General features: G+C 39.3%; 1 protein-coding gene across 1 annotated transcript in view; it reads left to right on the top strand.

Annotated features, from left to right (window-relative positions):
• Window positions 1-25,902, top strand: part of eloa (elongin A) — an 80,192-nt gene that overhangs the window by 19,226 nt on the left and 35,064 nt on the right. Inside the window, exons 2-5 of the mRNA XM_059954464.1 lie at window positions 5,912-5,968; window positions 12,758-12,870; window positions 13,703-14,753; window positions 23,687-23,801. Of these exons, the coding sequence (XP_059810447.1) occupies window positions 5,912-5,968; window positions 12,758-12,870; window positions 13,703-14,753; window positions 23,687-23,801 (1,336 nt within the window). The remainder of the gene's footprint in view (window positions 1-5,911; window positions 5,969-12,757; window positions 12,871-13,702; window positions 14,754-23,686; window positions 23,802-25,902) is intronic.

The raw sequence follows: 25,902 nt of genomic DNA, 5'->3' as shown, positions 1-25,902 counted from the left end.
GTGGATATCTGGGAAGGATAGGAAGTTATTGAAATCAGATAACCTTGTTACTTGCATCATCATTGCCAAGACAGTGATTATCATAGACCCTTGAAATTTGCCAAGTGCTTCAGGCAAGTTTGATTTTGTGGTCAGGTAATATCTATGAAAAGAGGAATAGTAATATTTCAGATCAGAGACCATTTGACAGAACTGGAGGAGCTGGAGAAGAGAAGGCTACAAGTTGCAGAGATGGTGGAAGAGGAATGGATAAGAGAGGAAATATCCCAAGTGAGGCCATTGTTGCCATGGTGAAACACTTGATGAAACTATCTGGTTAGTAGGTCAGTGACGGAAGTTGGAGGGAAAGAACATAAGCAAGCAAATATATAAAAACTCAGAGGAAAGCCGTTGGGCATGTTACGGCCTTCAGCGGAGTTAGTAACTTGCTTTCAATGACCATTTCTGCTCTAGCTTGTCCATCTGTAACGTTAACTCAGTTTTTCTCTGTCCTCTTTCATGTCTCAACATGCTGGACATTTCCTCCAGCTCTGACTAATAACATAGTGAATAATTGACAGCCCGTTGTCAGTCATTTCTATTTGGTCTTTCATCACTTCCTTGTCTTACAGTGTACCCTTGTCCAGTTGTGCACAGCTGCAGTGCAATTCTCCTTTGTAATAATACCCATTTTTTGGTTTCTTTTTCTTTCCCATTTAAATATCTTGCTCTAATATCCATTTGCCAACATTACTTTAAACTTGCAAAAGTTCCCTTTTTCTTCTAACCTTGATCATGTTTTACTTTGCACTTTAGTTGCATTGCCTTTGCTGTTATTTTGACATTTACTTTGGATTTTCTGCTTCTTTAGAACCACTTTAAGCCCCATGCCTGACTGATATTTTGCAGTACCCTTGATGAATTCAATTTTGAGCAGGAGCTCCCAAACTGGGGTCCACAGACCCCTTGGTTAATGATAGGGGTCCATGGCATGAATTAGTTTGGAAAACCCTGAACTATAGGATGTTGCCTCCAGAAAGGCCATCTGGGACTTGTGTGAAAGGGACAATCAACCTGTTGACTTCTTTAATCGATTAAATAATTGTGTAGTGTTCGACTAGAAAGAGTTTATTAGAATATTCAATTAGAATATTGTATACTAAGAAAGTGAAATGAAGCTTTGATTAAGAAGGAGGTATGAAAACTCAGAAACATCAAGTTGTATGGAATGGAAACCAGTCCTTTGGCTCAACTCCATTTTCATTTAAATGTTATGATTCATATGATTACTATGACTGCATGACAGAATTGGTAATTCTCAGTAGCAACAATATTTAAGCAGCAATTAAGTTTTAATAACTTACTCATGTGATGCCTATGCAGGAATGTACATGCTCTTAGCTTTGCTAGTGCGTTTGGTTTGTATAAATCCAGTAACAAGTAAATTCAAGCAGTTCAGTATATTTGAATGTTGAATAGTATTGTTCTTAGAGGAATGTTTTCTCTGAGATAGGAAATTCTAGTGAAATCAGGAAGTTGCTAACTCCTTCATGAATGCTATCAGATTTGTCTTGATTTCAACTGCATAAATCTGGGACATAAGCCTGAGGTCACTTGCATATCAATAACACAATGCTTCTGAACTGCTCTAGGGATAAAAGTAACTTCAGAGAGGTGATTTAAGCTGACTGGTGAACCCCAGAAGAGTGGCACTTCTCAACCCGTTTGAGAAGTCCTGAAGTTAGTACATGGTGTTGAATCTGGGGCTTGCAGTGACAGATAGTTTTGCATCTGAGATCATGGATCGCTGGTTGCTATCCAGTGTCCTTGTTACTGATTTTTGAGTTTAGGACATAGACGTTAAACAATCGACTTTGGCTACCAGTCTTCACATCTGAAAATGTATTGTGCAATTAATTTGGAGTGCAGTTTTGAACAATGGGTTCCTAATCCCAGTCCAGACAATGCTGATTAAAATTCATATGGATGTCTGTGATGTGGATGTGAATCAGGAGGTGTGAAGGTTGTATGTAGTTTCAAAGAAAGCATTGTCCATACATTGTAAATATGGAGTTGTCCTTTAATGTTTGGTACATAAAATAAGGAGCCCCATGGTGGACCCGCAGACCTTTCGACTGAAAGCGTCTCCATTTGATGCCTACTGTACCTTGTTTTGTGGAATAAAGAAGTTGCTTTGTATCTACCAGTAATTTTCTCCGGCGATTTCATTCACGCAACAACAGATCTCAGCCTTGCTGTGAAATCCCAGCACTTTCCAAGGGGTTTTGCATGTCATGTGCTGTGCCAGGCATACAAACTCATTGGTTTCAGATCAGTGAGCTCACCACAACCTGGCACAGCACAGGACATGTGAAACTTTTGGAAAACGCTGGGGTTTCCCAGCAAGGTTGAGATCTATTGTAGAACACCAACAGTACTCAAAGTTTCGAACACACGATGGTAAACAACAGGTTTTTGGTCAAAAGGATCTATGGGAGAATCATATTGGTGGAAGTCATGGAAGTTTTGTAAGATCTTTTAAGTCTTTTCTGGCACTGATAATTTTAAGTTATTAGTGAGGGCAAAACTAATAAACATTCTGCATCATATGATATGTTTTGTATTCTTGATGACTGTTAGCAGAGTATCTGATGCAGCAGCTTGAACCCCCATCTTAGTGCATCTGAAAGCTGCAAACTTTGTGAATAGCATGTTTAAGGAAGTGGCCATACTACACCTCACTGATCTGAGAATGGTATTCATTGATATGAACAGACAGAAGACATCAGACATACTGCAGGAATCCTCAGGGCAATCTAATTCTCTTAACATATTACTTTCCCTTTGTATGCTGTTCAGATGGAAATTACAGCCAGAATCTTGATTGCAGGATGGCTCAGCTATACAAAATGGAAGGAGGAAACGAGAAAGCAATAGTGGTTGGGGATTCAATAGTTATGGGCACAGACAGGTGCATCTGTGGTCACAGGCTTGGATACAAGATGGTGCATTGCCTTCCTGGTGCCTGGGTCAAGGCTATCATGTTAATCACAGAATGTCTTAGAGGAGGAGGGATAGCCAGAGAAAATTCTGGTTCATCGTTACCAATGAAAGAGGAATGACACCCTGTAGGTGGTGCTTAGGGAATAAGGTAATAAGTTAAAAAGCTTGAAAGGATGTTTTTATTATGTGCATTATCAATACAATGTGATATTCAGCAAAGAAATAGGAAGATAAAACATGATTGTTATGGCTGAAAAGGTGATGTAGGTGGGAGGGATTTCTATTATTTTGGACATCAGATTGTAAATACCAACAAGAACCAGGCTAATTACAAAATTAAGAAATCAAAGGAGGGAGTAGAAATCAAAATGAGAAGAGAAAGATTGGCTGCAGGCATAATTAGGAATCCAAAAGTGTTCTTTAGGCAGATAAATAATTTTTTAAAAAACAGATTAAAGATGGCCTTGCACATACATACTAAGGACAGTGTTACGATACTAAATGAGTACTGTTGCATTTGTAGTCACTATGGGAGAGGATGCCTCCAAAGTAATACTGAAGGAGGAGCTATATTTAAAAACTAATAACAAACAGAAGCATTAGAAAAGCTGGCTGAATTTAAAAGTAGGCAAGTCACCAGGACTGGTAGGATTATATCCCAGGATTTGTAGGAAAACGCAGGAGGAAATTGCAGGGTGCACTGACCATAATCTTTCAGTGTTGAGGACTAAAGATTGGTGAATGTCATTCCAAGAAGCCACAAGCCAGTCAGTTTAACCTTTGTAGTGGAAAGCTTTTTGATATATTGATCTGAAGCATGTTTAATGGTCACCCAGAGGAAATTGAATTAACTAAGTCAAGCCAGCAGAGATTTGTTAAAGGTAAATCTTGTTTAAACAGTTTGATAAAATATTTTTTGCTGCAGATAAGAGTTGATGGTTTGCGGTTGGTTGAATTCGCAGATGCGGAATTTGCGGATAAGGAGGGCCGACTGTATGTACATTTCCGGGCTCCATCAGCAATGGTATTGAGTTTGAAAGTAGGAGGGAGTGTTATGCAAAATCTTCATGGAAATATTTGTCCAGTCTCTCCTGGATGCTGTGTTCATATCTGTTTATGTCATTATAGAAAAGATGTGGAGGCATTGGGAAGGTTGCAGAGAAGATTTATAAGACTGGTTCTTGGGATGAGAGACTGCAATGGCAAAGGCAGATGAGAGATGCTAAGATTCTTTAGCGATCTGATAGTATATTAAAATGTTGAAGGATCTGGACAGAGTGGATAGAGGGAAGTTGCTTTCATTGCTGGTGACTTGAGTAGAGGTCACAGGTGCCAAATTTAATACTTCCTATAAGCAATCTTGTTTTACCTGTTCCCAACTGACTTGTTTTCATGCACGAATATCGTGGAGCTAGAAGGTATTTTTCTTCTGTAGTGTACTTGTTCATTTTGTGATGTAATCAAATGTCGGTGGAGGTTGAGTACCTCTTACTTGAAATTCCAAAATACGAAACCTGCAAGATCCAATTTTTTTTTGATTACTGACATGATGTCATAAATGGAAAATCCCACCAGACGCTGAGAAGGTTCCCAGGTCTCTGCACACCACAGACAGTTCTGGGAAGTGATTAACTTGTGTTTATCACAAATGTAATAAACAGAAGTTAATGAAAAATAGAAAGAGTTCGAAGTAAATTTATTGTCTAAGTACATATAAGTACATATACAACCCTATGATATGTTTTCTTGTGGGCATATGCAATAAAAAACAGTAACCATAATAGAATCAATGGAAGACTGCACCAACAGGGTGAAGAACCAGTGTGTCAAAGGCAAATGTGCAAATGCAAAATGAATGACAAAAATAATAAATAAGTAATAAATAATAACATGTGTTGAAGAAACCTTGAAAGTGAGACTGTAGGTTGTGGGAAGAGTTCAGCGATGGGGCAAATGAAGTTGAGCGAAGTTATGAGTCTGATGGTTGAGGGATAATAACTGTTCCTGAACCTGATGGTGTGAGTCCTGAGGCTCCTGTACCACCTTCCTGATGGCAGCAGCGAGAAGGAAGCATGACCTGGGAAGTGGGGGCCCCTGATGATGGATGCTGCTTTCCTGTGACAGTGCTTTGTGTAGATGTGCTCATTGGCTTTACCAGTGATCCACTAGGCCGTATCCTCTACCTCTTGTAAAATTTTTGCACAAGGCAAAAAGTGAAGATCTTGATTGTATATCATCAGTGTCAGTGTGAGCATATGCTGCTTAACAGTACGTGGATCATGAAACAGGTAAAAGTATATATCATGAAGAACTGAAAATTGAGGATAATTGTTAATATTCAGCAGGCTGGTTTCAGAAATTTAAGAAAAGGCATGGCATTAAATTTTTAAAGCAACTGCTGATCATGAAAATTTAACACCAGAACAAATCTACGATGCTGTTGTTTTTATGCCTTACATAAACCTTTTTTTTAAAAAAAGTAAAATACAAGTACAATGCACTATAACCTTTTAATCAAAACATGGCATCGTAGGTGGAGATTGCTGCTGTTTGTTGTTGTTCAACAGCTGATTCAGGTATTCTTCTGATGGTGCTGTGCTGTTTTTGTTACTCTGTACACAGTATATTTTCATTGTATTAATTATTTGTAATAATTTTTACTGTTAAGTACTTACGTTGATACACAAGTACAAGACAAAGACTGCTTACCAGTGGCGCATAAATTCAGAGTCAGAAATGACAATCCCAAGCAGTTTTGTTATATATTTCAATATCTGAAAAAGTCAAAATCCAAAATCCTTCCAGCCCCAAGCATTTTGGATAAGGGGTACTCAACCCTACATAGGGTGTGAATGCTGCTGATAAGGATCTTTATTCTAATAGATTTTGAAAGTAAATATTGAAACAAATTTTCTTATTCTTTCCATAGCTCCTGAAGACCTTAAAGCGGTTGAATGAACTTCCTGTCACTGTGGATATTCTTGCAGTAAGTTGTGATCTTCTGGCTTTTCAATATTTTTTATCGAGTAGAATGCAGTTGTTGTGGATGCAATGATTTACTTCTCTATTTTAAAGTCTGGTTTATTTACTTATGGGATCTGGATGTCACTGACAATTTATTACCCAACCTTGATTGCCTTTAGAAAGTTGGGAGTGAATTGCCATCTAGAATTTTTTTGCTATATATAGAATGCTGATATTCCTACAGGCTTGCTGACTAGCAGTTCCATGAATTTGATTCTGTGCTGATGAAGAGGCAGCAATACGCCAATTGTTTCTGGTGATCTCGTGCAGCACAGCTCTGATTCTGAATTGTAAATTGTCTGTGACATTAGGAACCAACAGCTGTTTGTATTTGTACATGCATGCTGCCCTTGACTACCTTGAAAACGGAGGTTTGGGAGGTGCTCTCAGAAGTTCAGGGTTTGAAATGTAAGATTTTATTTCCATTATTTGTGGAATAAATGGTAGATTAAAGGTAATAGTTTGGAATTTACTCAGCAGCAAAATAATGCCATAGTCTTGTTCCCATCACTGATGACAAACCAGGTAGTCTTTGTGGGAGTGCGAGAACTCTAATAATCTAACATAAAATTATTGAAAATCCTGATGGTCTGGCATCTGTCTTACTCATTACTCCCAGATAAGGGCTGGGATCCAGAATGTGTATGTGTAGGGTGTGTATTTGGAGCAGGAGTTGGTGTCTAAAGCACCAGGGATCAGTAACGCTGGTAGGTGTGTGACTGGAGCCAGGATTCAGTGTTAGTATATTTCTGACTCTTTAAACTCATTGGAACATTTATAATGCTCCAGCATAACTTGTTTTTTTTTAAACGTGAAAGGTGATTGTGTTTACATAGGAGTAACTTCCAATTTTGCTGGTCCAGCAATACAAAACTCCCAACGGTGCCCAGATGTTAGAATACAACTAGATACTCATTTCAATCTGGTGTCTAATCTATTTTGGCATCTTCTACATGGTATCTCTAGCATGCATGAACAGGAGATAAAAACAGCTTTACAGTTTTTGTATTATCAGATTGAAAAATCTTGGCCCTTTGCAATGTCTAACGATGGAAGCTTAAATTGGATTGTACAGAAATCAAAATAAAGTTTGGGAATTGTACGCGATTAAGAGAAAATTGAGGAAGATATTAGGTTGCATATTCCTGGATCCAATCCACCACATAGGATGGACACTTTTGATCTTTGCCCAACCACGCTTTCTTCAGAGTGCCAGACACACATGAGCTGACTTCACACCCTGCAGGTATCCATCCTGTGAGGAGTAGCTGGCTTCGGACTACGAATAGATTTTAGACAACAAATCCTGATGTCCTCCTCCTAGGTCACCCTAACACAGCCTTTTGTAGATTTACAAAATTAAGAAACAAAGGCAGATTTAAGGCATGATGAAAGAACAGATAGTCAGATGCACTGGCATCTGAACTTTCCAAAGTTTGATTTCATCATAAAAACTATACGAAGTTAGATTGTGCCCATTTTAAAGAAAAGACATCTGTCCTTCTAGCTTCTGGGTGAAAAAAGCACTATATGTCTATAGTTAAGTTTTTAGAACCAGAAAGGTTGGTTGGCAGTAATTATGAGTTTAAAGTTCATGTATTTTAAAATTAAAACTGTCCGAAATGCACCAGAATTTTTTTCCTGGTTTTCTGAAAGCACAACAGGCAAAAGTGAGGTAGAAAAGGGGGCAGGACTGGCAACTCAAATTTACATTCTCCCTGCAACAAAAGAGTGAACATAACAGAGGAGGTTACAATGCAGTATTAATTAAGGATTATATTACTGGAATAACGAGGGAGGATATCTGAAACAAGAACAGTAAAAGTTGGAAATACTCAGCAGGTCAGGTCACATCCAAGGGAAGAGAAAAAGAGTCAATGTTTCAGGTCAGAGTCCCTTTGTCAGAACTGAAAAGGAGACAAAAGAAGTTAGAAAAGCTGCCATTGCAACTGCAGGTAATGTAACATTTGCCCTTTCACCTCTTCCCTTACATCCAAAATGGTGTTTCCAGGGGTGAACCAATGATTCACTAAGATTTCTTACAATCTCGTGTACCGTATTCTAATGTGACCTTCTCTACATTAGAGAAACCAAATACAAATTGGAAGATCTGTTTCCATCTGGACACATTATGGACTTTGCTTCAGGCAGCTTGATTTCTTGATCTGTGTTCATCTTCTATCTATAGATGATTTTTCCCCTCACTGGCAGTGGAGCATATGCCCAGCCTGACATGCTGGTCTTGTCTTCTGCTCTGCATTTCACATCTCCCACATTCTTTTGTCAGAGTTCCTCCATCTGTGTTTTCAGCCTCTAAATGCTTCCAAATGATCTTATATACAGCATTACCAGCTGCTTTTGTCTTTTTTAAGTTCTGATGAAAGCTCTCTGACTTAAAAAGCTGACTCTGATCTGAAGGCCTTGACCTGAGTATTATTTAATGAGGAGCTGAAAAGGTTAAGGTCTATGGGATCCAAGTCTGGCTGTGCAATTCAGATCCCACATTGGCTTGGCGATAGGAGGACAGTGATGACAGTGGAGGGTTGTTTTTGTGATTGGAAGCCTATGTCCATTTGGTGTGTCATGGGAATCAGTCTTGGGACCCTTTCTTGTTTGTTATAAACTTTAATGATCAGGATGTAAATATTTATATGATTTAAGTTTGCAGCTGACTTAAATTGGTGCTACTGTGAGGAAGGTTATCTTAGTCTGTAGGTTGATATTGATGAATTGGCAAAATGGGCAGAGTAATTGCAGATGGAATTTAATCTTGAATAAGTGTGAGCTGATGTGTTTCAAAGGTCAAATGGGCTTGGATGTAATAGATGATAGAGCCTAAGGGAGGTTTGATGATGGACCTTGGTATACAAATTCAGAGTTTCTGAACTGGAAATGCTGAAGGCATTTGGATTCTTGTTTTCATCAGCCAGAATGTAGAATACAAGAGCATGAAAATTATAGTTCAATTTAATGGAACATTGATTAGACTTCATCTAGAATACAATATGTGGTTCTAGCTATGACACTATAGAAGAGACATGCTTCCTCTGGAGAGGAAGAGTTTCCTTCAGTAATGGGATGTTTCATTTTGAGTAGATCCTGGAGTGGCGAGGTATGTTTACCTTGGAGTGGAGAGGGCAGAAAGGCAACCTGATGTGGCTTACAGAGTTTCAAAGAACAAAGCTAGGTCGATTGACAAATTTTTCCTAGTATAAAACTAGGGCCAGAGTTTAGAGGACTTAAAGGGGATCTGATGAAAAACTTTTATACCTAGAAAGTGATAGCTATTTGGAAGGCCTGAGGGACTGTTGGATTCAAAGATTTTCACAAACGTAAGTATGCATGTGAGCTGTTGTATTATCAAAGTATGAGAAGTCTGTGGGCTAAGTGCCAGAAATGGGATTAGATTGGCAGGGTACGGTGACCTGAAGGGTGTTTTTCCACTATGTGGGTTATTGAAGTATTCAATGTCATGCTGATGCATTGAAGCAATCAATAAGCTTTTGTAAAATGCAGCTCATGAACAAGCAAAGTACCTCTACGTCATCATATCTACATATGAAAGTGTGTACACAGATGCTGAGCTCTGCTGTTCTGTTTGCTCTGTAATGGTGAGTGCCATTTATTGATATAACAAAATCTTATTTAAAATGGACAGTAAATGAATATAACTAATTCAGTGTACTGAGACTGAGAGAGTCTGTCTATGTCATACATGACTGGTTGCTCTTGTGGAAATCAACAAAGATCTCTTTTTAAGTGAAAATCCAATTGCCTACAGCAAGATTCAAAGTAGCATTGAAAGATCTTCAGAGTGAGTTTTCTTTGTAGCAATAGCCTACAATACAAAATCCTGTTGTGATAATCTGTAATAATACATTCAGAATGGATAATGTGAATTCATGCTCTGTTTCAACACTATCCATTATTAAAAATGTTAAGACTAATGTAACTTCAGAATTATAAATCATAAGGGGTTCATGTGTCATGTTGCTGATTTTTTTTTGCCAAATATAACCGTTTCTTCTCTTCTGGTTTGCGATTGATATTGATGACTTACTGGAATACAGAAACCTTTATATTAGTTGCTTTGGCTGCATTAGCTTTTATTGTGGTTAATCGTGTGTAGGCTCTTTCTCTGACTGGGTATTCTCTTATGGAAGAGTACAACTCTCAGGCCAATTCCCTTGCATATTTCAATTTTCATCATAAATTACAGGACAGAGAGCATGAATCATAATTTACTCTTACATAATTTCCTGTGTCAACAGTACTTTTTGTGACCTCGTTTCTGCCTGAAGTGAGTAGAAAGTGGAAAATCTGATTAAGAAAGGACTTCCCTGATCTGTATAGCTACTGTGGATGGGGTGTCTCTGCTGAAGGGGCTTGTAGAGTACATTTTGATGTAGCTCGCTCACCTTTGGTCCCCACTGGCCACACCCCAATACACCGCTTCAAGAGGCGGGTTGAACCAGGTGAGGGTAGCTGGTGGCCTCATACCCTGGTGAGATAGAATGCCAAGTCAGCTCTGGCGGACTGGGCAGATGAGATTTACAGTAAGGTCCAATGGCTAGGATGGCAGTACTGCAATGTTCCATAAACTTGGCAGGCCAGAGGAACTTTTGGCAGTCTACTTGGGTTGTTTCCAATAGGAATATTTCTTCAGATCATTCCAGTCATCTGCTAAACATTTGTCTATTTATTTGAGGTGTTCTGCCAAAAAGGTTTCTGCAGGTTGGCTTATTTAAGTTCTTCAGTCTTTCTAATAAATATATAAATCGATGTTAAACTCCCCAATTAAATAGCATATGTCCAACTACTATTTTAAAGATTTATTACAAAAAAAAATATATATATATATATATATAAACAGTTTGCATGCGACAGCAGCCACACCCTGGTGCATCGCTTCGACAGGCAGGCTAAACCAGGTGAAGCTAGCTGCTGGGCATCGTACCCTGGTGAGATAGGGATATGCCTGTCCTAGCATGTGAAGATAGCTCCAGCAGACTGAGCGGATGAGATCAACAGTGAGATCCAAAGGCTGGGAAGGTGGTTCTGCAATGCTTCGTGGAGAGGGAGGGCCATGACAAGGCACAGAAGTCATGGCCATCCACTGCAACCAAGGAAGACCCCAGTTTGTGGTGCTTGTTCATACCACTGGACCTGGACCTCTGAGGTCGAGTGAGTGGAATTGCCCCAGTGCAAAAGCTTTTCCACTTTAAAAACTTTCCCACACAGGTTTCGCGTCACCGTTGGACACCTACCACACTGTGTAAACACACTGATTGATCCAAGCAAGTTTACCTGAGTTCTTGATGTATGAATATAAATTTAACAGAAAATAATTATTGTTCAAAGACTGGAGCATGAAATACGAGGAGTGATTGATAAGTTCGTGGCCTAAGGTAGAAGGAATCAATTTTAGAAAACTTAGCACATTTATTTTTCAACGTAGCCCCCTCCTACATTTACACACTTAGTCCAGCGGTCGTGGAGCATACGGATCTTGGACCTCCAGAAAGTGTCCATAGCAGGGGTGATTGATAAGTTCGTAGCCCAAGGTAGAAGGAAATGAGTTATTAACTTCAAACTTTCTGCATAATCACTCAGAGTTGACCTGCATGTGCATGTAACGAGAGCTGTATATCTCATCTCCTTCTACCTTAGGCCGCAAACTTATCAATCACCCCTGCTGTGGACACTTTCTGGAGGTCCAAGATCCGTATGCTCCACGACCGCTCCACGATCAATCACCCCTCGTATGTGATTACATTTTCTCATCTTGTGTTGATTACACAAATTTTTAACTTCTTTTGGCTGATTATATCATGTGAAAAAACTTGGCTACTTTCTCATGCTGGGAAATAAAATTTATTAACCTTCTGAAGCTAAATAAATGCAAAGTCCTACTGTTTGATTTCCTCACTCCACAGGGCAACAGATAACTCAGTAGTGTGACTTATTGGGTTGGAGATTCCAAGATAACGTTTCCACAGCATCCAAATAATATTATTTAAATAAGAACAGATAATTATAGCAAAGTTTCAAGAAAGTCCATTTAATAAAATGCTATTTGGGCTTAGCTGCAACTTGTATATAGACACCTAGATTTTAGACTCTCTGACTGGCATGACTGGGGTGTATGTTGTCCATATGCCCTGGAAAACACTGCACAAGATATTCTTTGAGAATGTATTTCATCATTTGACTTTTTTGCTGCTGCGGCAACTGGGGCTTGATGTGATTTCCATTGGTTTAAGTATGGTCACATCCTTTGGTTCACTTCTGGTTGATGACTATCATATTTGCTTGGAAGGTCTAGTGCAAGTATTCATGGTTATTGGAATCACTACTGCAGTGTTTTTTCACAATGTTGTTCCATTAAGATCTCCATTGTTCCTTGCTGGTAAGTGTGGAACATTATTGTATTCTGTCAGTTGTTCACTTGCTTTGAGCCATGATCTAGACCTAGTTTTCATTTTTAAGTGGACAGAATTTACAGGTTTCACTAAATGAAGGCTTTCCTTGTATCCACAGGAGTGATGATTCTTAAGTTTCTATCTTCAATGCTGTATGACAATATGATGAATAATCATTATCAAATGCACCACAATCATATTGCATAGTTAAAAACAAAGTGCTGGAATGATGTTTATTGTCTGTTTTAGAGTATTATTGTGGATTTTGATTTTGTGCTTAATGGATAAGCTGAAGAAATTTAGCTTCATCTTTGTTTCTTTATTAACAGGATACAGGGATAGGGAAAACAGTCAATGGATTCAGGAAGCATGATGTGATTGGAGAAAGTGCTAAGAACCTAGTCTCAAAGTGGAAGAAACTTGTACCCCAAGAAGTAGAACGGTACTGTTTCAATACCCATCTCATCTTAATTATTGGCAGTTCATATATGTGCATAATTTAATGTTACATAATAAGCCAATTCTAAAAGAAATGTTTAGTGAAATTAGGATTACTTTGTGGTTAGCATACATACAGTTGTGAATATTACTCATCACAAATATACCAGCTTGAAAACCTCTTCCTTTCACAAATTAACATGGAGAAAGGCAACTGTTTTCATACTTGGCATGTTCTGACCTGAACCATTGACTCATTATTCGAGATCTATTAAAACAATGTGTTTTTCTACATGGGTATAATCACTGTAACCCATTTACCGGTATTAGTTAAACTACATAACTTGGACAAAATTTTGTTTGCGTTCACTGCACCACTTCAATCTAAAGATTAATGCTTAATATTATTCTTTAGTTTTTTTTAATCCTTGCTTTCAGTCATTGAAGTATGTAATTTTACTACCATCTGTACTTGTCCTAGTTTACATTTTGCCTTTGTGAAAAGCACATTCCTCATATATTAGACTGAACAGTGAGTTTTGTCTGTCTTACACAATCTTGAAGATGATTCTAATAACACTGAAAAAGATCCATAAGTGGATTTTCTTTCCAGTTGGATATCACTGAATGCTGTGTCTCATTTTTTTGCCCCTCCCCAATATGGAGATCAGATTTTGCCCCTTCTGCTGCTCTGTTGTACACTGGGCAATGCTTGTGCCTGCAGTGCCACTGGGAGGACTTAAGTACAAGAGTAAAATGTATTGTTTGTAGTAAGTACTATAACAATGTTAATTGAATTTTTGACCCTTCATTTATTGTACATTTGTTTTGTTTAGGTCCACCAATACACTAGAGGAGAGGGAATTTAGTTACAATAAAGGGGTCTCAAAAAAAAAGCCCAGGGAGCCTTCTCCAGAAGATTATAGACAGACATTCCAGACCCCCCATGGAGAGACCTATGAATCAAACTATGAACATGTTCCTGTGAAAGGGAGGCATTCACTCGAGACTGAGAAATCTTACACATACGGTAGTCATGGCTATCAGTCAAAATCCCATTCTAAAGAGCATGTGGAGAGATGGACTAAATCTCCTCCTGTGGAGGATTATGGTGATAAAATTGATTCATCTGATGAAGATGCTGAGCAAACTATGCAGCCTTTTAAAACCTTCCATAAAATTCACCAGGACCATCACAGCTCGCGAGCAGAAGTGGGCACGGGTCGTGACAAGGAACACAAATCTTCACACAAGGAAAAGCAGCATTCAGTTCTAAAAGGTGAAGAAAAGTATAAATTATCCTCTCTCCAAGTGCAAGATAAAACAGACAAATCTTGCTCAAAGGAACAATATAATCACAGGGACCAAGGGGATTATACTTCTGTAAGTTCCAGTCATAAGAAACCTCGATTACAAACTGAGGAAAATTTCGATGACAGAAAATATAAACATAAAGGCTCAGATAAGCAAAAGTTTGATCATGATGAGCAGAGAAGTACATCGGACAAGCCCAAAGAAAAACCCACATCGAGTAAACCAAAAGAAGAGGTGGAATCAAAAAAATCAAAGTCTGCAGAAAAAAATCAGTCTGCTTCTTTCCAGAAGGACTCTACTAATGCTGCAGTTGCCGATGAATTCGAAGAACCAACAATGTCATTTGAATCTTACCTTAGCTATGACCAACCACAAAAGAGAAAGAAAAAGATAAGCAAGCCTGCTTCTGGGAAGGTTAAAGAGACTCAACAGTTAAAATCTAGAGGATCAGATAAATCTACTTCAAAATTAGGTTCTAAAGGCTCAAGCTCATCCTACAGAGAACAGAAAGTTGAAGAAAAGAAGAAAGCTAAAAGACGTCCTGAAGATGTGCCTCATGTCAAATCCAAAAAGGTAACATCAAATAGGTTCTCACAAAAAGAACGATAGTAGAGCTTAAAAGTATTTTGCAGGGTGTTTTAAAAAAAATTGTTTCATTTGAAAGATCTGGTTGACACAAAAATCTGAAACATTTGCTGTTTTGAGTTGTTGCTTTAATTAAATGCAGATTTCATAAAATTGCTTAATATGCATCTTGAAAGATATACATTATGTATAGCATATGGTATTTTTGCATGTGGGAAGTGTTAATTGCGTCATTGAGCTTGATCATGTGGGGATTCATTATCATAATCCTCCAGAACAATTTGGTCTCTGATAAGTGGTCAAGGGAGATAAGGTGAGATATACCAGCTTGCTTGTACGTAGGCCAAATCTAGATCATCATCATCATTACGTACCTTGTCGAAAGATGTTCTTGGCAGATTTTTCTACAGAAGTGATTTGCCATTGCTGCCTTCTGGGCAGTGTCTTTACAGGGCAGGTGACCTCCGGCCATTATCAATACTTTTCAGAGATTTGCCTGGTGACAGTGGTTGCGGAGCCAGGATTTGTGATATGGACCAACTGCTTATATGACCATCCACCACTTGCTTCCATGGCTTCATGTGACCCTGATTGGGAGGGTGGATAGTACTGAGCAGGTACTACACTGTTCTAAAGGGTGACCTGCAGGTTAGGAGAGGGACGGTGCGCCTTACACCTCCTTTGGTGGAGAAGTAACTCTACCCCTAGAACCAAGCTGTAATTACACTTAGCCACATCTAGCGCCAAGTGTAATTACAATTACTTTGTATGTCTGTGGACTCTCTCAAGTCTGCACCTAACAGAAGGGTCTTGAAGAGATATGTAAAAACAGAGAACAGATAATGAAACTAAAGCAAATATGAGTCTGCTATATTGGTGGGGTTCTTTGTGCTAGTTTGATGAAGACCCAGCTAAAATGGTACAAAGTTTATCAAGGTCACAGCATGTAGTACACTTCATTCAGTTCTAAAGGGTGAAGCAAAGTATAAGCTGAACTACTAAGCACAAAATGTAAGAAAACAAATAAATCTATACCAGCTGTCTATTTTCACATTTGAAATGATACAGTATGTTAAGTATTTAGTATATGTACATCTTTATAAATTCAATTAATCTCCTGGTCTTGTCCTCTGAGATCTCCATGATTAAATAGGTGTGTTTGTCATATCTAAAGTGATGATGCTTCATACTGTTACGAACCCCGTAACTGGGTCACTTACCAGCAAAGATGGAGAGGTCCGTTGAAGCCTGATGATATGATTTTTAACAGTATTTATTAGTAAAAATACACAAAAATAATATCAATGCAAACATACAGATAATATATGTCATCAATACTAAATCTAAAAGTGCAGGTATAATAATAATCAATAAGAAATAAGCTCTATCGTTGTCTAGGGGATAATGTATTGTCCGATGGAAATATAAAAGTCACTCAGTTCATGTAGGCTGCAGCCTTTGGGGGACCGCTGGGTTTGCAATGGTTGGAGAGCGAGTGAGATTTTGAGAAACTTGCCGGCTTTCCTTTTATGATTTCGATCCGTCGGAGTCTCGTTGGTGTGGCTGTTCACTTGTGGCCTCTTCTTTAGCTACGCCGTTCTTCCATGATGAGCCCGCTACCCTGGCAAGGGAGGACGCACACAAGCCCTCACCGGCGTTCGCTATAAAATGCTGTCACTGGATTTCCAGCGTTTCTCCTGGTGCGTCTAAAGGGGTTGTTCCCCAGACCCTCTTTTATCTTTACTCACGGGGTCTCAGATGTCAATCAGGTTGGGATGATGCAATCCCTCAACCAGCCCACTCTGGTCGTCCCCTGAGGGGCTTCAATGAATAGTACAGTACTCAATACACAATTCCGTCTCCAAGAGACAATAGCCGTTATCAATGGTTTTGTTTCGCTGAGGCCAGGACACATTCCAAACCTTGTGGATTCTCTCTCATTTCCTGGGTCCCAGACCCGAATTAATAGCGATCTTGCGATTCTCAAAAAGGAGGGGGCGACTTTGTACCCTTCGGCCCCTCAGAGTTGTGGCACATTCGTAACAATACCACCAATTCTGATGGATTACCTCTTTAGTTTGGGTTCCTGCACCTTCTGATCTATTTGCTGTCTAATAATGGTTGTTTTGTTGAAACCCCATCTAGCTATTCAAATCGGTGTTCATTCTGCACCTTTGTCTATCTGACAGATCTGTCTATTTGTAGATGCAGGGCAGAATAGGCTGTTCTGGCCCTTGGAGGTGTGCCGCTCAGCAAACCCTGATAATCCGATTTAATCCTAACCCAGTGATTCCCAAATGGGTGGTTGCGTGTCCTAAGGGGGCATTAGGGGGAGTAGAAGTTTTTGGGAGGGGGTGTTCAAGATACTTGGCGGGGCGGGAAGGTGAACTGCACTCTTAACTATGCACTATAATTTTGACAGCTTGCATAGCTTGCTGAACACCCGACTAACATTTAGATTCCAATCTATTCTTGTCAATGTAATTTTCATTGTTGTGATCATCTTCATCTTAGTCTTGCTCTTCCTTTGCGCGGTGCTACCATCGTTCTGTCCATACCAACTCACTGCCGTTGTCAACATCCAATAGGCATTCCCAGTTTGTATTAATTTTTAACTTTAATTCAGCCCCATTAATAATGGAAAAATGTGTACTGCTTGATCTTTGAGTTTGAAGGTGGTGAAGCCTTGAATTCTAATCTTGCTAAGAAACAGAAACTACAGAAAGTACGACAGTACAATGTTACATACCTGGAGTATGGTATTATTCCATTCCCATCAGATCAGCAATGCCCTATGTGTCTTAATTGTAATACTGTACCATTTAATGAAGCCATGAAACCATCAAGATTGAAGGGGCACTCTCTGAAATGGCCATTTATGATACTACTCAGTTCCAGGAGACGAAAGAAGCATTTGAAAAGCGTTGCTCACTTCAGTCATTTGCCAAGAAGCTAAAACTGACCTAATGGCGTTTGTATGGTTTATCAAAAGATTGAAAAGTTTATGAAGTGATTCTTTTTTGTAGAAAGTTAACAAATATCATTGGAGAATCAACCTACGACATGCTCAAAATGTATATTGAGGATAGGAGTATTCCAATTAGGAACGTGATTTCTTGTGCAACAGGTGGGGCACCATATATGACAGGTCGCCTTGCTTCTTTAGAGGCATTTTTGAAAAAAGATTCTAAGTCTGTAATTCATCATAAATATCTTGCAGCCAAAAACCTCGGCCAGTGACTTTTTTTAAGCTTCTTGTAATATTTACTATCAACAAAATAGAGCTCATCTATTAAATGGCAGAATATTTCACCAGTTATGCCAAGATAATGTTGAAGAGTTTGAGTGTGTGCTTCTTCACATTGAAGTGCATTGGCTGTCAGAAGGCTGCTGCTTAAAACGTTTCTTTGATCTTTATGACATTGTGGTTGAATTTTTGCAAGAGTACTGCTTACACCTGCAGTCACTGAAGGATTTTCAGAATCGATTCAAGGATTTGAACAATCTGGACTGAGTAATTAACCCATTTCTTTGCTAGGTGGAAGAATAGAAAGAGAGCTTGCAAGAAGACATGATCAAAATTCAGAGTGATGATGAAACAAAAATGCTTTTCAAAAATGTCAGCTTTTGTGTTATGTGGCTACACTGTCATGCAAAGTTTCCTGGTCTTGGAGATGAACCAAACTGCTCTTCCATCCTCCTCCTTTGTTGAAAGAGGCTTCAGTGTAGAGAACCACATACTCGCGAAAAAAAAACAGAAACCACTTGGGCATTGTTACACATGGGGACTTAAGGCTTTTGCTGTCACAACTTGATCCAGATATTTCAGCTCTTGCTAAAAAACCATCAAGCTCAGGGATCACATTTATATCAAAGCTGCTGTATAGTGCACAGGTACTGTGTAAGCTAGGTTTAAAGACAAATAAAAATTTAAAACAGACTCATTTTTCTCATGCTAGCATATGGTAGACATGTTTTTATACTATGGGGGCATCAGAAAGTATATTCTGCCTAAGAGGGACGTTGACGAGTATGAGGTTCTTTAAGGGGTGTTGGCAAGTATGAAAGTGCTTTAGGGGCGTTGGCTTAAAAAAGGTTGGGAAACACTGCCCTAACCTAATCACAGGACAATTTACAATGACCAGTTAACCTACCCAGTATGTATTTAGACTGTGGGAGGAAACTGGAGCTCCTATGTTCCAGATAAAACCAATGCCTTTTGGAGAAGGAATACAGAGGATGCCGGGATTGAACACTGAACTTCTGATGCCCTGAGCTGTAGCGTCACTCTAACTGCTAAGCTACTGTAACCTAAAAACGCTGACTTCAGAGTCTCTAATGCAATTCTTAACGAGTACAACTCAAAGGAACACTTCAATCCACCTTGAGTGACAGTTAACAAGTGGAAGAAATGTCCTATTCTCAACAGAAAAAAAAATCAACACAGCCCCTGGGAGGGACAGCTTGCCACATCCATGTTTGTCCTGGAGTGTCGACTGCAGTGATGGTGCATAGAAAGGAAGTTCAACAGATCTTCGAGAGCAGCATTGGTGCTGGTGATGCAAAAAGACTAAGTAAACTCATCAAAGTGGCTGGATCCATCCTTGGCTACAACCCAGACTCTTGAGTTGGTGGTGGAGTGGAGGTCACTAAACAAATTGTTAACCATTATGGACAATCATGCACATCCTCACGATGACCTACTGAATAAACTGTGGTGGACCCTTTTGAAAAGGCTCATTCTGCTCCGCTGTCACAAGGATCATTACAGACATCTTTCCTGCCAAATGCAATAAGCATATACAACAACACACACAAAATACTGGTGGAACACAGCAGGCCAGGCAGCATCTATAAGGAGAAGCACTGTTGACATTTCTGGCTGAGACCCAGGATCTCGGCCCGAAACATCGATGGTGCTTCTCCTTATAGATGCTGCCTGGCCTGCTGTGTTCCACCAGCATTTTGTGTGTGTTACTTGAATTTCCAGCTTCTACAGATTTCCCCATGTTTGCTTTTGAAAAGCATATACAACAGTTCATCTCTGTGCAACAGGAGAACACACATCATAGTACAACAGTCCCTGTTTTATTATTTTGTACATTATTATTTGCAGTATTGCACATTGGTAAGTTATTACTGTGTATATTATTATTCTGTACTTTATTATTAGTTAATGTTATTATATTTTATTATTTACTATTATTACTAACTGTGTTTTTAAATATTGCTGCTATTATGAAATAATTTCCCACTTGTGATCAATAAAGTACTTATTATTATTACAAGAGGCTGCAAATGCTACAATTCAGAGCAAAAAAAACACAAACCACTGGAAGAATGCAGTGGGTTGAGCAGCATCAATGGGGGTGGAGCAGGAATATTTCACCAGCTGCAACACAAACCTGCCACTAGCCAGTTTTCCCCTTCCACTGTAACCATTCCCTCTACGACTCCTCCCTGATTTATTTAACCCTCTGTACCCACTTCTCCCTGATTCTTTCTCCCCAGTGCTATGCCCTACAACCTCAGGAGGAACAGCACTTGTTCTTCTACATCTTCCTGTACCACCATTAAGGGTCTCAAAATAAACCATCAAAGATTCACATGCACCTCCTCCAGTCTTCTCTGCCACATTCAGTACTCTAGCTGTGGCCTGTTGTACATCATCAAGACTTAAAGTGCAAATTAGGCAGTTTGGACCTTCCACACCCTATTCAATTACAATCTGCAAATCCTCCTCCATCTGTAGTTTAAGGATACAAGGCACTGTTTTGACTGATTATAAATGGTCTGGCTCCTGGACAAACGCAGATGTGAGCCAGGCATCCATTGTTGGTGAATAAATGCTTTTTCTGAGCCAAAGGCCTTTTCAGGTCCTTTGTTGCCATGCCACTACTGTCAATTGCTGTCAGGCCAAAGTGCAGTCACCTTTGTCACTCCTTCATTAGTGTTGGCTAGCGTTCTGTATGCATTTAGCAATAATAGTTGGCAGCTTTCAGTGCCTTTATAATAAACATTGAGCAGCCGGGCATGTGTTACACAAGACTTCTCCTGGGTTAATCCATGGAATAATATTGCAGTTTACCAATGGGCAGCTTAACAACTGTCATACATGCTGTAATTCATTAATAAATGATTTACACTCTCTTTCTCTGGATAATTGTACTACCACCATCATTTTGTAGTCACCAAAATACTGTAAGTCAGTATCCATGGTGGTTAATATATTGTGGGCTGCCTGGACTGTTGTTGTGTCCTGTCCATTCAGCACCAATTCATGGGCAGTTTGTACTAATCTCAGTTCCTTGTCACCAAATAATTTTTGACCAAAATCACCTTTTGTAGTCACAGGACCTGACAGCAGAGAAAGAAGGGATTGAAGTCATTATCATACTTCATTGTGAAAATGTACCCCTAAAGAAATAAAGTTTGTAAATTTCACTTCCATGATAGTGGTCATCCTGCATAGTCGCTTCAATGGATAAAGTTTCTTTAAAATTTATACCTTTTTTTTAAAAAAAAAAGGGTTAGAATTCCATTCTACAAGTAACTAATTTAGTCCATGAAACCCAGACATCAGTTTCAGACCAGAATTGCAAACCATAATGCATCTCAAATTTCACACTAAAACAGCAAAAAAAAGAATTCTATGCTAAAATTGGCTTCTTAGTATTTGTGGTATTTACTTTCTAACAGGGCTAATTGAAGATTTAAAATTGTAAAGAGCAGAAGATTGAAATTGGCTGATGGGGAAGAAATGCACACATAGAATATGTATATATGTACATATCTATACTATGTATTGATTCAAATCCTCTTCTGATGCAACAGGAGAGGATTTTATTGTAGCCATGCACGTAAGTTGATTGCATGTTACCTTGCTAATACTGAATGATAAAATGGGAAAAGTGAATATAAATTTATTCTAGTAGCACTGTCATCAGTTGTGGCAGAATTTGAATGCCATAACCTCCAAAAAAGATATATCTTGCAACATAGGGGTCAGCAGAGCTTCGCTTCCAGATGAGCTCAAAGCTTTCTCTGCTCACTTTGATCACGAGAACTGGGAGGAACCATCGCGTATGATTCTTTTGGTCTCAGTATCCGAAGATGATGTGCAAGCTGCTTTCAGGAGAGTAAATCCAAGGAAAGCATCTGGTCTAGATGAAGTACCTGTCCAAGTACTGAAGATCAACTGGCTGGAGTATTCACGGATATCTTCAACCTCTCACTCCAGTGGTGTGTGCTACCCACCTATCCAAGTCGGCTTCAATCGTAGCGGTGCCCAAGAAGAGTGTGGTAACCTGTCTAAATGACTCGCCCAGTGGCACTTACATCCACAGTAATGAAATGTTTTGAGAGGTGGGTGTTGAAGCGTATTGACTCCTGCTTGAATGGTGACTTGGATCCTCTACAATTTGCTTACTGAAGCAACAGGTCTACAGCAAATGCTATCTCGTTGGCTCTTCACACAACCCTGGAGCATCTGGACAGCAAAGATACATTGATCAGGATGCTCTTTATCAATTACAGCTCTGCATTTAACACCAAATTCTAATCAGTAAACTCCAAGACCTGGGCCTCTATGCCCCCTTGTGCAATTGGATCCTGGATTTCCTCAATTGTAGACCACAGTCGGTTTGGATTAGCAAAAACATCTCCACAATCTCCATCAGCACAGGAGCACTGTAGTGATACGTATTTAGCCCCCTGCTCTACTTGCTTTACACCTATGATAGTGTGGCTATGTACAGCTCCAACACCACATACAAGTTTGCGGATGACACCACTGTCGAGGGCTGTATCAAAGGGGGTGATGAATCAGCATACAGGAGGGAGATTGAAAACTTGGCTGAGTGGTGTAATAACAACAACCTCTCACTCAATGTAAGTATGACCAAGAAACTGATTGTAGACTTCAGAAGAGGGAAACCAGAGGTCCATGATCCAGTAATCATCAAAGGATCAGAGGTGGAGAAGGTCAGTAACTTTAAATTCCTGGGTGTCACTATCTTAGAGGATCCATCCTGGACCCATCATATAAATGTTATTGCAAAGAAAGAACAACAGTGCCTCTACTTCTCAGGAATCTAGAGGTTCAGCATGTCATTGAAAACCTTGGCATGCTTCCGTAGATGTGTGGTGGAAAGTGTTCAGACTGGCTGCATTATGATCTGGTATGGGAACACCGATGCCTTTGAGTGGAAAATCCTACAAAAGGTAGTGGATTCCAGCCAGTACATCATAGGTGAAACCCTCCCAACCGTTGAGCACATTTACATGAAACATTGCCATAGAAAAACAGCATCCATCACCAAAGATTCTCACCATCCAGGCCATGCTCTTTTCTTACTGCTGTCATCGGGTAGAAGGTACAAGAGCTTCATGACTCACACCACCAGATTCAAGAACAGATACTACCCCTCAATCATCAAGCTCTTGAACAAAAGAAGATAGCTACACTCATTTAAGGACTCTTTTATCTAGTTATTTCATGCTCGTTATTTATTGCTATTTATTTATATCTGCATTGGTGCAATTTGTTTACAGTTAACAGATCTTGATGTTTACAGGTTACAGCTAATGTTCTGTAGATTTGCTAAGTATGCCCACAGAAAAAGAATCTCAGGGTTGTATGTGGTGACCTGTATGTACACTGATAATAAATTTTACTTTGAACTTTGTCTTCTGCAACATTTCTAATCATGCCTGTAAATCCTAAAAGAAATAGTGTCAAAAGAGGGGGAATGTAAGTATATATAATTTAATATTTGGTTTAGAGGATTAGTGGCTTTAAAATTAGACACCATGAAGGTGCTCTTCAATTACTATTAGTAGTTTTCTACTCAAAGACAGAAGTTTTAACTTTTTCTTTTGATTTTCATACCTCTTCCCCTCCCCCACTCCAACAACAAAAGATGATGATTGATGTGGTACCAGTCTTACCAGATATTCCATTGCCAAATATCCAGCCCAACTACCGACCCCTCCCTTCCATGGATTTGACACCATTATCTCCACCCAAAAGGAAAGGTAAGTCTAAGGAGCAGGTAGAATTCACCATTCAATAAAATCTTCCTTATTTATTTTTGTCATAAGACTGTAAGTTTCTAATTGTTTAATTAATGGACTTTGTAAATTGAAGCGATGGTGAAAGTTAATGGAAAGAGAAATGGTCATGGTAAAGAAATTCGCCAACAGAACAATCAGTTTCTCCTCTTGCTGTCTCTAGATTAGTATCCCAAAACGACAAATTTACTTAGGAACTGCAGAGATTCTGGATTCTCCTGTGTTGTTGTCTTATTCTAGCTATGCTCCAGTTGCATTTGCCATTCCATTCAGATAATTTCATTCAGTTGAGTTGCCTATTCTCTACCAAGTGTTACGAACTCCCGTAACTGGATCACTTACCAGCAAAGATAGAGAGGTCCGTTGAAGTCTGATGGTACTATTTTTAAAAGTATTTATTGATAAAGGGCACAAAAATAAGATTAATGCAAACGTACAGATAATATATGTCGTCAATCCTAAATCTAAAGCACGGCTATAATAATAACCAATAAGAAATAGCTCTATCGTTGTCTAGGGGATAATGTATTGTCCGATGGAAAGATAACAGTCACTGTCAGTTCGCTCAAGCTGCAGCATTGTTGGGTTTAAAAGCGATGCGGTTTAAACTTGCCCCAGGTCTTTTATGATGCCAATCAGTTGAGTCAGGGGAGCGGGCTTCCCCGTTGTTAGCTAAAAGCTGTTTTCCGTGGTTCCAGCCACGGAATCGAACACACGTGTCTTCCTTCAGATGACTTCCTGCTGTTACGTGGTCGCTTAATGTTTCTTCTGGTGCGTCTGAGGGACTGTTCCTACAGACCCTCTTTTATCCTGACTCGCAGGGTCGTAGATGTCAATCAGGTTGGGGGTGTGCACTCTGTCCCTCAACCAGCCCACTTTGCCTGAGGGCGTTCACGTAGTATAGTAGCTCAATCCACAAATTGGTCTCCAAGAGACAATGGCCATGTCCCGTAGCTTTACATCGCTGGGGAAACGAGCTAGTGTCTCTTTTCCCATTTCCTGGGCCCCTTGACCCAACCCAACAGTGATCTTGTGATTCTCACAAAGGAGGGGGCTACAGACGTAACACAAGATTGTGCAGAACTACTGTATGGGAATTAAAGTCAATAAAGACATGAATGTCTGCACTTTATACAAGCTTGCAGTTGTTGGAAATGTTATTTTCCTTGGCTGCCTGAAAGACAATAAATGAATTTTCTTTCCTTGTGTGGAATTTGGCTAAGCTCTGTAATGCAGCAGAGAGTAGCTGTTACGTTTTGCAACTTCAAAACATTGAACTCACTCAAAGGAAGACACGGGAGACCGAAATGCAGGTTTGACTTCAAGTTTACTTTAAGCAAGGTGTGTGTGTATCTCATGGTATCGTGATAATGCATGCAATTGAAGTATTTACAAATATAATCCATAATGAATTATTTAAATGAACAAGAATGTTTAATCATGATTGATATGTAAATAAAAATAAATATTAAAAACATACGTGTAAGTTTACTCAAATATTACTAAAATATTAAATTAAATACAAAATTAGCAATCTTGTGAGCTAGCAATAGTGTCAGCAACTTAGAATAACCCTAAGTTTAAGAAGGTAACAGTGACCCTGACTCCAACTTCCATGTATAAAATAGTTAAGGCAGATTTGTGGTTGTATTTGAAGCCACAGAATATTACTAATCCCAGAATGAATCTCAGTTTGTTGAATCTCCCTCCATAGGAAACATTTTCTCAACCACATCCACTCTATCAAGGCCTTTCACCATTTGATAGATTTCAATGAGGTTGCCCCTCATTCTTCTGAATTCTAATGAATACAGGCCTAGAGGCATCAAACGCTCTTCATATGACAAGCCATTCAATCCTAGAATCATTTCCGTGAACTTCCTTTGAACCCTCCTTCCAGTTACAGCACACCTTTTCTAAGAGGCCCAAAACTGCTCACTATACTCCAAGTGAAGCCTCACCAGTGCTTCATAAAGTCTCAACATTACTCCCTTGCCTCAACATTACTCCCTTGTTTTTATATTCTATTGAAATTAATGCTAACATTGCATTTGCCTTCCTCACC

The sequence above is a fragment of the Hypanus sabinus genome, chromosome 30, assembly GCF_030144855.1.
Source record: "Hypanus sabinus isolate sHypSab1 chromosome 30, sHypSab1.hap1, whole genome shotgun sequence".
Taxonomy (NCBI): Eukaryota; Metazoa; Chordata; class Chondrichthyes; order Myliobatiformes; family Dasyatidae; genus Hypanus; species Hypanus sabinus.
Note: the sequence above shows the minus strand (reverse complement) of the source record. Positions and strands in the feature narration are given on the sequence as shown.